Source organism: Hippoglossus stenolepis, chromosome 11 (genome assembly GCF_022539355.2).
Source record: "Hippoglossus stenolepis isolate QCI-W04-F060 chromosome 11, HSTE1.2, whole genome shotgun sequence".
Classification (NCBI taxonomy): Eukaryota; Metazoa; Chordata; class Actinopteri; order Pleuronectiformes; family Pleuronectidae; genus Hippoglossus; species Hippoglossus stenolepis.
In genome coordinates this window covers 4,160,304-4,179,446 of record NC_061493.1, presented here as the reverse complement: position 1 = coordinate 4,179,446, position 19,143 = coordinate 4,160,304, and the positions used below count along the sequence as shown (strand labels likewise).

At 40.8% G+C, this 19,143-nt stretch overlaps 1 protein-coding gene across 6 annotated transcripts in view; it reads right to left on the bottom strand.

The window, feature by feature from the left end:
- Positions 1–16,594, bottom strand: part of astn1 (astrotactin 1) — a 423,848-nt gene extending 407,254 nt beyond the window's left edge. For 4 of the 6 annotated variants that reach the window (XM_035171471.2, XM_035171474.2, XM_035171470.2 and 1 more), the window contains exon 1: positions 16,153–16,594. In XM_035171471.2, coding sequence (XP_035027362.1) covers positions 16,153–16,471 — 319 coding nt within the window. In that variant the 5' untranslated portion in view covers positions 16,472–16,594. The remainder of the gene's footprint in view (positions 1–16,152) is intronic. The other 2 variants (XM_035171468.2, XM_035171472.2) reach the window with 1 other exon arrangement.
- Between the last annotated feature and the right edge of the window lie 2,549 nt (positions 16,595–19,143).

Here is a 19,143-nt window from a genome sequence, read left to right as displayed (position 1 = left end):
GCAGAAGCATTGCAACAATAACTGTAAGCTGAAAAGAAATCTTATTGGCAATCAAGAGGTGTAAAAGCAGCTGCCTCTTGTGTAACAGCATGATATTCTGGGGCACTCCTCACATCCGAGGCCCCACTGACTCCATTCTGACATTATGGAGAGAAACAACACAGCAGGACTGAAGGTGAAAGGCTGTAGGTGAAATGAAGTTGGCCCTGAGCAGAAAAAACATTTGATGATTTGCTGTCTGATACCATGATGTTCTTTGGTGGTAATCACTATTCAGATTCCCAGAGTGTGTGGATGGTAAAGGTGCTGCCTCAAATGTCTCTGCCTCCTTCCTGTCTTCTCCTGCTGCGGCGATAAAAATGCCACCTTTCTGTAGAACTCCTGTCTAAGCACCCGATCGTGTTGCCATGGCAACCATTCACGAGCAGCTATATGCTTTACAGTCTCTCTGCCTCCGCCGCTCTCTCACTACATCTTTCGGCCCTCCTTCTGTCTAAATGCTCCTGTTGTGCTCTCCTCCAGTTCCCCGTTCTTGGCTTCCCTTGATCTCGGCTTGATATTAATCACTGATTTACCCTCAACACGAGGGCAATGCAGGAAGTGAGGATTCTGTTGTGGTGAATCAAGCACATCGCCCGCGCAAATCACTGAGCACACGGAGCTTGAGGAGAGGACATTTTGGTAAAATGGACAAGATAAAATGCTGCGCAGGACTTAACAGGATCAGCAGTCATGGACGCCCTGGTGTCAGTCAAGACCAATTAAATTAGATCATCCTCTGCACGGAAGTATTCAGATAAGTTGTCTTAAAACGAAAGTGTGAATTAAACAATTGCAACAGTTAAAGGAGCCACAAACAGAATGATTTTAACTTTATGATAAACTAACAAACACAAATGGGTCTCATAGAAATCCAGATTTAAAGCTATAAGGCACATTTAGTTCTTGTATCTCTCTTGTACCTAATGTGAAGGTCAATCACCAGATCAGATATTCAGAATTTTCATAATCATCATAATTGATCACTGTTATCCAGTTGCTGATACATTAAATTTGTTTAATTACGGATTATACTTTGAGCAATATCTGATTGGTTACACGTCAAGAGTAATTACCGAAGTAACAGCCGAGTAATTACTGAAATAATAGCTAGCACTGAAGGCTACTGTGTCCACAGACTGGCACAGAGGAACGCAACTGCTGACTGGTGCAAATATTGAGGGAATGAAAGCTGTGTGTCGAAGGTAAGGCAGAAGAATCAGCACACTCCCCTGCTGAAGTGGCAAAAACACCAGATTCCTGGACACACTGAGCAAGCTTTTGTGTTACACCTCGGATTAAATTGTTGTGTTGTGTTATACCTCTGTAGGCACGCTATTTAAAAATCACATCATGCTGGGTTCATTTCCAAACAGAGCCGCATGGGCCCCTCATGTTTTACAGGCGATTCACCTGCACAGGCTGGAGCAGGGTCACAGCCGCTTTAGATCTGCGAGGGCTCAAGCGATCAACAGTGGAGTGTCACAATCCATACCAATGGGCAAATTCATACCATTTATCATGTCCAGTCCTGGTTCCAGTAAAAAAGAAACAAAGACATGTTTAATAATCCCAACAGAATCTCTAGTTGGGGATCCAGACAGGATAATGGGATCGGGCAGTCGTGATGGACTTCATGGATGTTCTAAGAGAACTCCGAACCTAATGTCCAGCACAACTCTCTACATCTGCCAACAATGGAAATGTCAAGATAAATAAGTGAATAATTCTTTATATTTGATTTATTGTGTTGAAAAACACTGTTCAATGCAGGTCATGATAGCAGAGGTGGGAGTGAATCAAAGTTGGAGAAAGGTGGAAAGTTTGGCACAGACATCTGTTGAGTAAAGCTGCAACAAACATTAAAATGTTATATACTAACTAGAATTTCCAATGTGTCGTTACAGGAAATGCTTTGTGTTTACAGTAAAATTGGAAATGTTTTGAAACTTGAGAACATGCATGTTCAGAATCTGAGCACAGTCTAATATTGTTGTCTTAATCACATAAAAGTCATGTTTTTAATGGGAATATGACTTTTTTATACGGTTTATAAACACCTGAAGTATCTGAGCTGCTTAGATTTCAGTCACTTCAGTTCACTTGTTGGTTTTTCAGCTTCAAATAGACGACGCCTGTGCACTATTGTCCTGCTAATCAGATACAAAGGCTGGTATAAAGGCTGTAAACACCTGAAACAGCAGTTTCTTCATGAGCCTGCTAATTAGCACCTGTAATGTCCAGGTTCAACGTCCCCAACCTTTCAACTACCAACGTTCTGCTTAATGACACGACATTACAGAATGTGCTGATCAGTAAATGAGACGCTGTAATCAACTTTTAGGTGAACATGTGCTTTTAAGTGCATGTTAAACTCTAGGTATTATAATAGGGGTTTGGATTGGATTAGGTGTTTGCAGTTATTCAGAAAAGTGGACACATTTTAACATGATTATTAAAATCACTAACGTAATCCCTTTGTGTCCCTTCATTGTGAACGACAAGGGCTGCAGTCAGCAGAATTTTAACAAAAGTTAATAGGACCTTTATGCAAACCTTTGCATTTAATGCAGTTTTGACTTCCTATAATGTCCTCGTTGTCCAACAGTGCTACATTTAGCATTCTGACATAAAGAGATTAATTTGAGACATTAATGTAAAAGGAATTTATTCGCTGACAGCTTGAACCTAATCTACAGGAGGGATTACCAATGATTTTGGCTGTGTACACTAAAACCTCGCCTCATTTCTAGCAACACAAGCTTTACTTTGTTTTTACAGACTCAAAAAATGTAATCCAGCTATCCATTAGAAAATATTTAAAAGGTAAATTTACAAAGAAAACAACACAATGAGTATAAGCATCTGATGACTGGTCAAGTTTATTTCAGCGGCTAGTAATGGAGGTTCCACCTCCTTGGGTGGACAATATTATCTATACTTAATGACATCAGGCTGCATTTGGTGTTTCAATGCTGAAAACAACATATTTCTTGAGAGCATTTCAGAATATGAAAGTATGGATTTGAATATATAAGGATTTTCTGAGACCAGATTTTCTTCCAGCATCACACACATCTCCCATGTCTTACAAAACAGGGTTTTACATCAAAGTTTTAAAGTCCACTGTCAATAATATTCTGTATTTCTTGTCTGGCTGTCACTTTGTATTTAAAATTCGAGCAATGCTTCAAACATGAAAAAAAAAAAGGAAAATATTTATACAGTAATGACCTGTTTGGATTCCAAATATACAGTCTCCACGCACATCAGACCGTTTCAAGTGGTTTGCCTTGTGCTCCAGCAGAGGATATTTAAAAAATTCATCACCAGTCAGAGGGGGGTGCATATGGATATAAAATACATTATATGGATTCTGTTCAAATTAGTTTTGAATGAATAATGTGCCACTTTGAATTTGTTCAAACTTGAAAACGTGAAGGTACACCCTAATGTAGTGTAATGCAACAACATGGCAATGACTGACTTTCAATTATAAGCCCATCACGTGTGTCAGAGGTCACTGGAAAACAGCAACACCAGAGTTGTCGAGGCGCAGGGGGAGACATGCGAGACCAAAGCTGTGTCTCAATTCAGCTGCCGCATCGTGCAGAAGTCCCGGTCTACGCAGCTGACGTCGGCAGTATCCTCAAAAAGGCCACGTAGATGGCAGTCGGACGGACCAAAATGAGACAGTCTGGTGTTCCTATTGCGTCACCAGCTTGTCCCGCCCCAACAGTCGTCGCCTAGCAACAAAGCTACGGACGTAAATGTTCTTTGGTTGATTAAAAACGTGGAAAAGGTGTTTTTCTTTCAACATGTGAACCGTTAGCTGTTCAGTTGGGTACTTACATTTAAAAATGAATTCTTCTGAAGTTTACGGCAGTCTAGTTACGCCGCTGTGACGCAACTGGTCTCTAAATGCGGCTTCCGAAGGATGTGGCCCCCAAATTGAGACACAGCTAAAGATACTGCATGAGGTGAAGGGGATAGATGCTGCATTAAAAAAAACAATGCGACATTAGTTATTGGAGTTTGGCCTGTTTTCAGCCCACTTATCACCACAGCAGTTGGAGCTGCAGCTCAAGCTCACGAGCCAATTAAGATACATAAAAACTCCCTCGGTGACTGATTGCCACAATTTGCATTGACATTATTACTTCTCAGAGTTACAACTCTGTCAAATCTGAACATTCAGACATGATGCACATTTTTAGATTTAGCGTGACTGATACATTCCTGAGGCTATCATTATCACAGATGTCCATGGCGAAAACATTTCCATAAATTTGCTTAGACATCTTTAGGGGGGGAAAAAACCTCCTTATAACTCCAGAACTTATTTGAGAGTCATTGTGTTTTAAGTTTTCAAAGTGAATCAGTAATAGTTGTGTGTACACCCGTGCTTAAACAGGAAATGCTAATAGATGTGGTTCCATTGTAACAAAATAGAAGCAAATATCAGCTAAAACAACAGCTAACTCGACAGCAAAGCCCCCTCCTTGACTCTGGATTGACACTGTTCTCTGGGCTGGACTGGCATAATGGCTACAGACCATGTTAACCATAGTCCCAAGACCACAGACAAGAATCCCTACACATACTCCTACTCAAAGCTAATGAGAACAAGAGGCCATCAGTATTACTGATTTGAAAGGTAATAGTGGTGGTTGGCGGCCCGTTTCTGAATTGAACTCATGTCCTCTTTCCTGTGCCATCTTGGTAATTTTTATATATAGGTTAAGTATTTCATAAGAGAATAAAGACAAATGTTATTTGGAATGGTGCCATGTCTAAGATGTTGTTGCAAGGTGGGTCTTGTTTTGTCTGACCATCATTCCAAATCAATCACACTGTCGGGTTCGGTTAGGCAAGTGGACCCAGGATGCAGAGTTTTAAACAAAAATAGTCTTTTTAATGGAAAATGTCCAACAGAGAAATAACAAACGCAGGAATCTCAAAAAGTAAAAACTGAAAAAACACAGAGCACACGGGGGAAAACACCAGACGCTTACAAGAGACCAGAAGAAGCAGGGGACGCGAGCACAGGAGATGAAGCATAACGACAGGGACTAAGACAGGCATTAAGACAACGAACCGACAAGGGGAAGCACAGAGACTTATACACACACAGGGAAGGCAGGGGCAATTGAACACAGGTGGAACACATGAGGACTGGTGCAGACAATCACAAAGACAGGAAGTGAAGAAAACACACTAGGAACAGAGCCTACAAAATAAAACAGGAAACAGAACACAAGGAGTGGGAAAACATGCGACACCGAAACGACTCATATACAAACATAAACACAAGGATATACAAGAAACACGAGGTAATAATTAAACAGAAAACACTCTTAATAAAGAGGCGGAAAAATAAACACACTCAGAATACAAAACCATTACACACACATTCTGCTTTCAATGACCATAAAACTGAAAAACCTAAAAACCCTCCCGTTTGAAAAGCTGGAAACATTATTTTCTTTTACTTGAGAAATGATCAACTCTTGTCAAAATATTGTGATATTAATAAACTCACCAATGATCATGTCCCCAACATTAAAGCAATATATTTTACAAGCTGAGTCTTATTTTTGTAGTTTTGGGATATTGCTGATTATGATAACATGCTCCATGCTCACTTATCTGGCAATAACCTTTTTGACAATTCCAGTCTGGTTTCCACCCCCTCCATAGTACAGAAACGGCCTCTGTAAAAATCATCATTGACCTTCTCGTGGCAGCTGACTCCGGACTGTTGACCATTCTCATCCTCTTTGATCTGACTGCAGCCCTTTGCACCATTTCTCATAATATTCTCCTTGATAGACGATCCTCCATTGGCATCAACAAACCTTGGACTGGTTTAAATCATATCTTTCTGGCCGCACTCAGTTCCTCCAACTCAATTATTTTAATCCCAGCCATATCCAGTCACTACTGGTGTTCCCTAGGGTTCTGTCCTGGGGCCCCTTCTGTTTATCATCTATTTGCTTCCTTTTGGCTATCTTCCGTAAATTGAACATACATTTCCATTGCTATGCAGATGACACCATCTACATGTCCAACAATCCTACCTCCATCCTCCCTCTCTGATTGCCTACAGGGAATCAAGTCCTGGTTCTCCTGCAACTTCCTCAAACTCAAAAGTGATAAAACCAAGGTTCTCCTTATTGGAACCAAATCCACCTTAACAAAATCAGATAGTTTTTCCTTTACCATTGATAATTCCTTCATTTCTCCCTCCCCTTAGGTTAAGAGTCTGGGTGTCATCCTTGACAGCACACCTTCTTTCCAAGCTCACATCAATAATGGTACTCGGTCCGCATACTTCCATCACGTGAGATTAATCGCCTCTGCCCATCCCTCACACCCAACAGCGCTGCCATTCTCGATCACAGCCCATTTACATCCCGCATTGATTACTGTATCTTCCTTCTTTTTGGTCTCCCTCACATATTCCCTCATAAACTTCAACAAGTGCAGAACTCTGCCGCTCGCATCATTTCCAGAACCCCCTCCATTAAAGCAGCTGCATTGGCTTCTGGTAAAATACCGCTTTTTTTCCCCAAATTCTGCTCCTCACCTTTAAGGCCATCCATTATCTCGCTACTCTATACATTTCTGAACTCCTGCACATCGACACACCCTTCCGCACCCTCAGATCTACTTCTTCCATCCACCTCACTGTACCACCTGCCCGCTCGACCACCAAGGGATCTAGAGCCTTCAGCCGCTCTGCTCCCCTCCTCTGAAACTCCCTCCCACCAGACATTGACTCTCTCTATTTTCAATTCCTGTCTCAAAACCCATCTTTTTGGCATATTCAGTCAGATTATTATTTTTTTTCATTTGGCCAACCTACAAAATGTTTTATTCACTGTTAATTTTATTGATCTTTTTAAAACATTGTTTTTTTGGTTCTGTTTTTATCTATGCCTTGTAAGGTGACCTTGAGTGCTGTGAAAGGCTCCTATGAATAAAATGTATTATTATTATTATTAACATCACTGATGTTCTCTGACTTTGTCTCTGGCGATGTTGCTGCATTCACTAAACTCACCAAGACATGTCTTAAATAAAGAGTTTTTACTGGTGGCCATGAATAAAACCCTGGATATGAACAAAATTATTCCTCTAAGGAAGACACGCTGACCAGTTAACTGTTAATGTTGGCCCTAACCTGCGAAACATTCAGTAAAAGAGCTGTGTGCTTGCCAACCAGTCTCTGACATAATGAATATGTCTCATTACAGGAAGATATGATGCCAGTTTTCATTGTTCAGGGGAATTCATCTCAAACCTCGGTTCTCACTTCACACCAGGGTCCCACCCCATGCTGAAGTGTCTTCTCAAAAGTAGAAACTGTTTTCGAGAGTTGTGGAATTCCTCCCACCAATTATTGACAATAAGTTTCCAACCAATCCCTCCTGGAACAGCAGATCTGCAGCATAAAGGCTGTCTTAAATTTGTTTTCACAGAGCGAAGCTTCAACAGAATATGGGTTAAGGGGATTGTGATGAATAAGCCGGATTACAGCTACTGCACTGGTGTTATACTGTTTGTGAGTAAAGCTTGTTTTCACTTTGGGAAATTGTAAGTAATGCACACAACTGCACAAAACTTAAAAAGCAGTACTGAAATGGAGATTCAACATTATTTTCTGTGAAGGTATTCGGTTCAGCAAGAGGCCAGAGAGCAACTGGTTAGTATTCATTTAGACAGTGAAGGTACAGTGTGGAGGAGGTTTCATGCTGATGCTGTGGGGATGCACACTGTCATTCAAAGTGAAACTCATAATGCTTTTAAATTAATGACTGGTTTCTCTATCCATCAACATGCTTGAATGATGGGAAACATTATGTGTGGTTGAAGTCCATAGTCTGCTATCAACAAATGATAGAGCAGACATTATGAGAGTCAATGGATCAGTTATTTAAATGACAGAAAAGTAAACATCCATATATTCACAAATGTAAGGATCTTTGCTTTGTTTGTTTTTATATTTAAGTTGTATTTTTCTCTGGTTTGCTGGCACCTGACACATTGGGCTCTAAAAAACCTGCTGACAACATTACGTAAATGCCAGAATCTTTAATTGATTTTAAATGCAGCGTTATAAAAGTTGAGGAAATTATAATTTCTCAAGTGAACTCTCAGTCAACTAAAACAACTCTTAACAACTGATGTCAGTGAATGTAGAATTTATAATTAGCAAAAGTTTGTTTTGTATAATTTAGATATTTAAAAACAGATAGATGGTAGACTATCTTTATGACGTTAAAAAAAAACACAAAAGTGTGGGTGATTGTCTAGGTTATGAAGTCAATATAGTTTCTTTCACACATGCACTGAACTCCAGATAATGTGCTGATATAGGGGCTATATGTGAAATTGCAATTGTCCAAGTGAGAGCCTCTGGACTTTCTCCTGAGTTTCTCCGACAAGTCCCCTTGAAAAGATTCAGGAGAATGTCCAAATTGTGTCCAATGTTAGAATGTTGGAAACAGGAGATCATCCAGAGCACGCAAGTGGGTGTGATGACGTTTCGTACATGTGACAGTTGCAAAAATAAAAAAAAAAACATTTAGGATACAAATATCTTAAGATGAAGAAGAGGAGCCATACACTAAGAAAACACAGACGAAGACGCCAAGGGAGCTTTTAGTGGTGAGAACCGACGCTGGTGTTAACGCGCTGTAAACAAAAGCATGTGATCACCGCAGCAGAATTAATAGTTTATGCCCGGCCTCTGTCTGCTGCAACACCTCTCACCTGAATCCTCCAGAGAGTTCTGTGTTGGTGTGATCGTGTCTGAGCAGAGAATCTCCTGCTGCGTTGTTCATGTGTGAAACTCTCCAAGGTGTCTGAAAACGGGTTTCGGTTGCATCATGCTATTTCCCAACAAGCAGAAGTTTTCCTAATGACAACTGTCAAGAAGTGAGAAAGTAGTTGGAATCACCCAGTAAACTGTTTTACCGTATCCTATTTTGGACACTGAGAAACTAAAACTATGACATTTTTCCACACATTTTCAACATTTCAAATAAATATAAAGTTAATATTAAAAAAAATGAAATAAACAAACAATAAGGATAAAGTGCAGTTGTAGCAACAGCATAATTCAGGTTCAGGCTTCATATTTCACTTGACAACATCATCATAGTCCAATGTCATCACATGAGGAAGTAATATCTTTTTATTCCCATTACAGGCAGGGTGGATTAGATGTTCACTGCAAACCCATAACAACAACAAGGTGAAACTACTTGCAGCAGCGGATGTCCTGTCAGCTTTGTAAATCTGACAAGAAGATTTAAGAAGGACACACGGCACTCAGGACTCATGTAAAGCACAAGCACCGCGGGAGTTTAGTGCCCATTTCGCTGGCAGCAATATAAAACTTTCCGTGGCATGGACCTGAATTGAACCAGCCAAATTATTGTTCCAGAAAGCTGAGGAAGCTTGAATGGGCGGCAGTTAAGCGCTGACTTCCCTCCAAGCCCCTGGCCCAGATGTGCAAATCACTGCCAGAGCAAATACAGTTTGAGTCCCTCCCAGAGGGCAACTTTACTACCTAACCTCCTGCACAATTTATGACACAGCACCAAAAGGGTACATTTCTAACAGCATATCCGGTTTTCCCTGAAACTAACGAGTGGCTGCAGTCCTTCAGACGAAATTTACTGTCAGTCACCGAATCCCCTCTTTTCAAATTGTTCCATAGATGCTTACACAGCGAGGCAATTTGACAGGAAAAATATGAGCCGTCGTAAAAGTGGATATAAATTGCACCCAAACTATCACACACAGGTGTGCATTTAAAAGCTGATACTTTTTATTTCAAATGCAGGCCTCAATACAAGATGCATCATTTTTTTCTCTTCCAAAAATGAGGCACACAGCTTTGAGACCATAATTACAGGGGGTTGGCTACAGATAAGGGGATCTGATGTGACATTGATGAGGATGCGGGACTGCATCCACCAGCAGGACACAGCTGCTGGTCAGAGGGAGACTGTGTAGCATCGTAGTGCAGCATTGTAATATTCAACTAATTGAAATGGTGACACTATCAAACCTGTATGTTTGAAAGGTGGCTTAACTCATGTCAGATACAGTGTGCTGCAGTAGGGACACATTAACCTTGTTCGCTAGCATTGGCCCTAAGTTAGAAGTTACAGATGCAGTCCAGTCTCTCGATGAAGAATAGACAGTTTCCATTTACTTTACTTGAAAAAGGGAGTGCCTTTAAGCTTTGGCTTTTTATTTACCATTACCAAATGTTGTATTTATAATAGGTATATGACAAGAGATATAAACTAAAATGTGACTGATTAGAAACACAGGACTGTCCTGTAAGTATTTTGCTAATAAGGAAGACAATGGACTAAGGGTGATGACCTGTTACACAGTTCAGGATGACAACATCTGCTATTGTATCAATATGAAACAGAGTATTTCATACTAAAATTGCCAGTTTGTGAAGTATCAGTTCAATTTAACATACATTGTCTTAATCTGCCACAGACTTGCTAAATATTCACTGAGTCGCCTAGACCTGAGAAATGTCAGTTTACCTCATGAATCTGTGAACAGATACAATGTGTGTGTGTGTGTGTGTGTGTGTGTGTGTGTGTGTGTGTGTGTGTGTGTGTGTGTGTGTGTGTGTGTGTGTGAGTGTGTGAGAGAGTGTGAGAGAGATGGGAATATTACTTTGGAGGTTATCTTCTGATGATAGATTTTTGGCACTGAAAGTCAACAAACAGATATCTGTGCATAATAGGACTAGAGAGACAATCGAAAAGCATAAAACTCTAACTAACTCATAGAAGTCATTTAGATATTCATCGCGGTGTAAATGGTGTCATTGTAAAATGGCATTTTATGGTAGAAATAGCTAGCATTGCCTTACTGAGGTGTATACAGTGTCCGTGCATGGTATGTATTGGCCCTCTAATATTTGTATTGATGCTTGGTTGGCCTTTGCTGTGAGTTTACACAGAGAAGCAGAGATTCTAGCACCATGTGTCGTAGTGATCGGAACCATGTGGCTCACTAATCGTAAAGATGCTACGTCAGATTCAAACAGCCATGAAGTGGTCGAGTGGATCCTTGACACCAAAACCTCATAAGAGTTATGAGCTTCCACAAGCCACATTCCGCAGGCACCTTATCACAGTGCTGCTGGAATGCTGGTACAAATGTAATTACTGCATCTCATCAAAACAGCCCAACAATGTTAATGTGAATATCTTTTATTCCGGAGAAGACATAAACACAAAAGTTCTGCTTTTGTAATTCAAAGCTGGCCCCCTTTACTTTCACAAAGAAGCTTTTGTTAAAACACCAAAGGAAATCAAGTAACAAACAAAAGAAAAAAAATAATAATAATTAAATAAGAAGCTGCAGCTGCTCTGGGGTTTATATTTGGGTTATAGGGAAACTTGTTGCACCACCGATGTGAATTTGTGTCGGGCTCCCCAGTGCGAGTCTTCATTAAAAGTTTTCTGCAGCGGAATGCATACGCAAGAAAATGTCAGACACAAGTTCAGACTCATTAATATGCACCACCGGTCCTGAGATATCTATTGTGCCGTGCATCTGCCTTCGCTTATTTCCCTCCACTCCGTAACAAATTAACTGCTGTCGAAATTAGGCCTTTAAATGAACTATTCCAACTATTCAAAGAGCCGCCCTGGTCTCATGGTGTAAACACTCTGTAATACTGCAAACTTCATTAGGGACCTTTACAGGACTATTCCCAGTATCCATATGTCTGTTAATTAAAATAGACATAGAAATGATATTGTAATTGTATACACAGTGTTGTGGAGCCGAGGTACTGAAAAGCAGAGTTGACTCAATCTATTGTGATGCTGGGTCTCCAGAGCACTGCACAACCACCGCTGGGTCAAAGTAAAAGAAAGGTAATTCACGATTTCAAGGCACTGAGTAAGTTTTACTTCTCTGTCAAAAAAAACCCAGAACACTGCTATTAAATCCTGTGTTGCCCTGCCTGCTTTTAAATCTGACATTTCCTTCAGGGCTGGTTTTAGAATATCTCTACTTTTAGACCACTCAGACTAAATGTTTCAGCAGCATCAAGTAGGAAAAGGTTCCAGGTATTGAAATGTGGAATTGTAGTAAATTAGATATGATTAAGAAAATGTATTTGCAACCATTTTATTGGTTGATTAATTGTTTAAGTCATTGAGCTAAAGCTGCAATGATGAGTCCAGTAATTATCGATGGGAAAATCTACATTTTTCAAGCAAAAATATGAAATATTATTTGGTTCCAGCTTCTTATTTGTGAAAATACTACTTTGAATGATAGATTGTGATAGAAAATTCAATATCTTTAGATTTTTTACTGTTGGTCAGATAAAAACAGCAAATTTCTAAAAGAATCACTTTGGATTTTAGGAAAATGTGGCAGACATCTCTTTGTCCTTTTTTTCTTAATTATAAGCGATTTCATCGTTATCGGTTTTGATCAAGAAATAAATCAAGAAATAACTATCGACAGATTGATTTATAATGAAAATAATTGTTGCATCTGTACATTATCAAACAGAAAAGCCGAACCTTTGCTGGTTACAGCATCTCAAGTGGGTGGATTTGCTGCTTTTCTGTGTTTAACATTATTGTCAAGTGAACATTCGGACATAAAATAAACAATATGAAGCTCATATTAGGAGCTTAGAGAGTGTGATAGTCGTTTTTCACTATTTTCCAACATCTCAGAGACAAATATAAAAACTGCAGTTATGATGAATCCACTGAAATCATTACTGCGTTAATAGCTGTAAATGGAATGCTTGTTTAAATTATTTGTTGTTAAAGTTCTGGAGATAAAACAACCACCATGCCCCCTCCTAGCATCTTTGGAGTGCCAGCCAAATCTACCCGACATGGAACTCAAGCAAGGGACATTTCTGCCTTCACCACTCTTTTGGCACGTCACAGAATACTGCTTGCCTGGACATCTTCTGTCTCACCCTCTCAGTCTGACTGACTAAAGGATGTGAGGTTTTATTGAGCCTTAAAAAAAATTAAATATGCTCTGAGAGGATCTAAGGAACATGTTATTAAGAAATGGCAACCTTTCATTTTACATTTTAACAATATGTCTACGTTGCCTCCTGAGTGAGACTGACCTGTCTGCTATGTTTAGTCATTTAGCTGGTCCTCTGTCTGTCCCTTGTCTGTCTTACTGATATCACACTGTAGCTTCACAGCACAACTACTGTACTACAGAACTTTACTTAGTTGATTAGGCTACCTGGGTGGGGGGGGTGGCTGAACAGGTTTGTTTGTACTTGTCTTTTCTTTTTTTGTTGTTGTGCTGATGTTTTTTTATTTTTTATTATTGTATGTGTGTTTTTCATTTCCATTGTGATTTACTAGAAATGGGGTAGAAAGATGAAAGTACTGGATCTTTAAATTCTGTATGTCATTTTATACCCTTCCTTGAATAAAGTATGAGGGGTGGGGGAATTAATAAATAAATAGGATAAAATAAAAATTCTTTGTTGTGTTTGTTCCTCTATTTTTATTCCTCAGTCCAAAATGCTTGAAGCTAAATCAGGAACCTGTCATTCTCCGTGCTGCATAAACTTTAAATAATGTAATTAAACAAAGGTCGGGATATTTATACAATATTTTTTAATTCTTTTTTTTTTTTAGGATTTCCCAAATCTAGGCCTCAAAAGTTTTATATTTGTACTAATACATACACGGGTATTAAATTGGAACTAACACAGACAACTTTCAAACAACACTCTTTCCTATCCATGTTTCACAGGAACAACAAAACTGTTCATGTGAAAATCAATATGGCTTTGTCATAACTTGAATCAGTTGAGTTCTAAGTGATGCTTCAGAATATTTTCAATTTTCTCTTCACATATGTACGTATACTCACATATACATAATAATGCTGTCGGGGTGTTAAAAGGTGTCATGTGTTGTTGTAGCTGGTAAAGATGGATAAAGCCCTGAATGCTACTGATTTGAAGATATGCAAATTAGACAAATAAATACTTTGTCTACATTTCTGTGAACGTGCTGTGATCTAGGAGTTCAAGAGTTGCATATGTAATCGGTTTAATTCCGATGAGATGGTTTTGTATTTCATATCTTTTTCTTACCCACTCCTACTGTCCTATCAGCGTGTGTGCTTTATAACAGAACATAAAAACAAATAAATAAATCAGGCATACTTAGAGAAAGTCAATTGTATAGAAGCAGCAGATTCTCCCTGAATAATATTAGCAGTTGAGTGTTAGATTTGGGTTTTTTATAATCTGAATGATGTTTCTCTAAATATAGGACAATATGATCAATATCCCTTGGAAGTTTGAAGGTCTTCTGCACAATTTAAGTTAACAAGATGTTAGCAGGCGTCAGCAGCTATCAGCAGATGTTAGGGACATAACCTCAGCTGTGTTCCTTAGCGTCATCAAGAGTTTTGGCCTTGTAATCAAAGAAACAGGCTGAACTTGAGGGTACGCTGAGGCTAAAGGTAAATCTGACTGGCTACTGGTTTGTATGGCAGAACTATTAAAGCCATGTGGCCCACTCAGTAGATCAGACATCATTACCTCTATGCCTTTTAAACTAAACGCTTTCTCATTTTAGTACATAGGAAAAGATGGAGAATACCCCTTGTTCTGCCGCACTAATTAAGGCCTACCACCAGTTGATGTTATTGGATGTTAGTGACCACCAGCGGATGTTAGGGACATGGGTTCAGTTCTGTACCTTAGCGCCATCAGGTGTTTCAGCCTTTTAATCACAAGACACCCTCTTCTAAGGCAGGCCCCCCACAGGTTGATCAGACCTGGGTGCATGTCCCTAGCATCTTGGGGCCCAGTTGGGATCTTTCCTCCTGATCCAGAGTCTGAATGTACAGTTGGAACACTGTTTATCTTTTAGTATAAAATATGAGACAACTTTCAAACACAGAAGCTTGTTTGTTCAACGAACTGTAAATGAAAACTGACTACAACGGAGAAAGCTAAAAGGATCATGTGCAAGAGGCTATTCTACTCCACGGACAGACGACACAGCTGAACAGATCCAAACACCAGACCTACTTTTTTAACAGATCCCATGCTGATTGCTGCTCAGGCTCGACAGAAACAAAAAAAACAATTGCAGAATACAGGCCCAGAGCTACAAACTGCGACTCCCAAACACTCCCACGCAACAACAACAAAGTCACAAAGCTGACCATTGACGTGGCACTGGAGACCACACACAGAGAGTTGCTCAATGCGCATCAGCGGCTCTCACAATAACGTCGGCGGCTCCTCAGGACCTCCAGCTCGCCCTGAGGTGCAGAGGAGGTTCAGCACCACGGACAGCGGCCAGGCGAACTTCCACAATGCAAAGCGCGTCACTTCGAGCCAAACTCACATGCGCCGCGCGTCCACGTTCCTCCTGACACTTTAGAGTAAAGCTGATTTAATAAAGCCGAGGAACTAACAGGGGGTTTAACCCGTGGCCGTTTTAAATCAGATGTAAAAACACACAGGATAAAGCAGCAGGAAAACAACAGGAAAACAACAGCGGGACATGAGGCTGAAAGTTGGAGAAAAAGTGAGAGGAGTTCGGTTGCTGCTCTGAACCAGCAAGTGCATTCCTACACATGTACTTACACACGGGTGATAGTCGTAAAATACAACATACCAGGCAAGAAAATACATTTATCACTTTATTTAATTTAATAGAAAACAATAAGCTGCGGGTTTGTTAGCATTATGATGCTATGCGGGCCTATTTTTGCAATAATAAATAGCAAGTGTTGATTTAGCCCCACTGTCAGGAGTGAGAGGAGCTAGGCTAATTATCAACAGCTACCCGACATAAAACACGTATTTATATGCGATGACACATACAACCAGCTCGTTGTGTGGTTCAGGTTGTGTGTTGTGGTTGTTGCGGAGGTCTGTGGTGTTTTTAAAAACAATGAAAACATGGTGTGTAGCCAGGCCTAAGCTAATAGACGCTCCGGTGTGATCGGGAGAAGTGAGGCGGCTGTAATGTGCCCGGCGTGCGGCTAACGAGCCGCGCGGAACCCGGCCGGGACTCGAACACTCACCCAGGACGAAGAAGGGCAGCTCGGTGTTCTCCAGGTCGTCCACCACCACGACGTCCCCGGGAAAATCGTTCCGCACGGAGAACAGCAGCTTGGGCTCGGAGGCCGACGGACTGTGCATGATGCTCAGGTCGTTCTCCCGCAGGAAAGGCAGCGCCGACACGGTGACGCTCTTCATCTTGCACTCGCTGTCCTGGTTCTGGTCCTCGTCGCCGTTCAGGCAGCGGACGCTGGCGGTGTGGACGGCCAGGAGCAGCCACAGCAGCCCCGGCAGCAGCAGCAGCAGCAGCGGTCTCTGCCCCATGTTGGTGATGCTCGCCATCTCCGTCGCTCCGCGTTCCTCTTCCCCTCCGCGCTGCTTGATTCGCTGAGCAGCGTCTCGGGCCGGCGGATGAGAGAGCAGCTCAGTGAGTGAGGGTGAGGGTGTGTTTGTGTGTGTTCGTGTGTGTGTCGTGTGTGTGTGTGTGTGTGTGTGTGTGTGTGTGTGTGTGTGTGAGATACACCGGCGGGCTCTCCCAGTGAGGGAAACAAACGCCTCGTGTTTCCTCACACAGCATCGACCACAGAGATGTGTTGTGGATACAACACTGGGATGGCTGCTGAGTGTTTTCATGCTGTTGACCCCTCCACGGTAATTGATTGCTGAACCGTCCAAATGGCTGTGCATAGATTACCAGCAGGACATGCACCCACAAAGACCTGGAGGGTGGAGGGGCCATCACCAAAAGCACCACTGTTTGTAAATCAATTGTAGCCCCCATCATATAGATGTGCATATCTCCTATAACACCACTGAGCATCATAACTAGATGTCCTGACCTCTGTGACTGGCTGGACACTCACCTTCAGGCTGTGTCTGAAACCATGCTGCGTGCCATTACACCTCGGAGGTCGCAATTATCGAATTACTAAGAGGAACCTCACCACCCCTGACTTTGAAATCCAAGATGGCCACTCCGCACACATGGTACTGTCCAATTACTGTTTGTGGACGTCTTACTTTGGTTTGCGTAAACATTTGGACACCACTACAAAAGGGCAAACTCACTATGTAACGTACTATGTAATGATTAGTGAGTGATTTCGGACACAAATAGGTAAACACATGTATGACTAATCACATTGATTAAACCCTAAATAGAACACAACCGAATCAATGTGATTAGTAAGACCTGTGTTTAGTGACTATTCCATGTCAAAATGGCTGCTGTGAAAAACATCTATCTAACGCACAAGTTGAATTCATAGAGGGCCTGTTATTCTCATTTTCAGCTCCATGTTTCCATCCTGGGATTCCACAAGGGCAGCTTTGCATAATTCACGCTTCAATAATAAAAAAATAAAAAAAAGAGGTCCTTGTTTATCTCAAAAGTCTGTTTAGCAGTGCCTCAGTTGAACCTCTGACTGAAACAGGCGCTTTTTACTCAGGCCTTCTTACTTCTGATGGACCTAATATCTGGAAATCTGCTGAGATATAGGCAAAGTGTAAAACTAAGTAACTAGTGGTGGTAGTTTAAAAACAGGAAAACAGGAATATAGGGAGCGGACAGCACAAACATCCAAAGCAGCAGAAGTTACAGCAGGACATATCTTGTTCATATAATATCTTGTTTATTACCTGCTTATTGTATGATGTAATGGGGGATTTAATCTTACAATTAAATTAGTACAAAGAATAATTTGATTCTGTTTACCCCTGTTGAGAGTTGTGTGATATATATATATATATATGTGTATAAATGTCCTAAAATGCTGTCTGCTGTCAGAATGTAAACTAACATTGCTCAGAAAATGTTAATTCTGCTTTCATCAAAGAACTGTTTATTAAACCAGCATCATAATATTTCTATGCTGGAGTACATTCAATATATTACCACTCGAATGAGCTGTGCTTGGAGCAGTCCAGATATAAGGGGAGGAAAAGGTTTTGAAATGGGAAGACTTCTAAGTGGACAATAAAGACAGAACAGTTGGAAAGAGGTCATGGGAAATAGTCGGGATTTACCTTCTACATAAGCTTATGTTGAGCTGGATAATACAAAGCTTTCAAGCACTATCACAAACAAAACACGAATCTGAGGTTCTGCTGCAGACAGTCACAAATTATCTATGTGCAGACATGCACACACGAGTAAACACTTCATTTACAGCTGAACAGTTTCACCCTCTTCTCCACAGTTTGACATGACTGAGTCGCTGCCTCACTCGAGCGTGTGATGATGCTGCACACCACCACCACCACAACTATTACCTACACCTATGAGCAGATGGCCTGAATAACCAAAAAGGAATCATGCTTCACAATTCACTGACGTTATGTAGTTTTTATTCCACAATAAGTGTAAATTAAGACACTAGAGTGCTCATTTAAATATATCAGACTTTATTTATGTAGCACATTTATAAACAATGAAAATGTAACAAAAAATACTTCATATAATAACAACCCTTCCTCCCCAAGTACATGCACATACAAACAAACACACATCAGCACAAATACAAAGCAAGGGCTTAAAAGAGCACTAAGAACAAAATGAATACAAAAGTGAATATTAAAATCCTTCAGTAAAAACAGGAAGTGAGGAAAAGGCTCACAGATCTTCAGGACTTGTACAAATGCCTTAAGTTAAGTGGACCTGCCCTTTCCCCCCCGAAGACGTCCCACCTCCCATCCAAGAGGCCTCCCCAGCTCCAGCTGACCCATGGGGGGGTTCCAGACACATAGCCTTTATGTTACCACAGTCAGAAGAACAATCGTAAGAATCAAAAGCGTCGATGTAATCCACCCAGTACATCCTTTGTTGATCCAAATGGAACAGTTTCTTGGCTGCATGCATTTGAAGGAGCATTCAAAATGGGACAGCCTCTTTGTGCCACTTCGACGCCCTCTGATTTAGGACACAGCTACAGCGTCATAATCTTAAGGGGGCTATTGAGGTGTGTAACAGAACAGGTGTTAACAAACTGGCAGGAGAGTGGGCAGCACAGGGACTA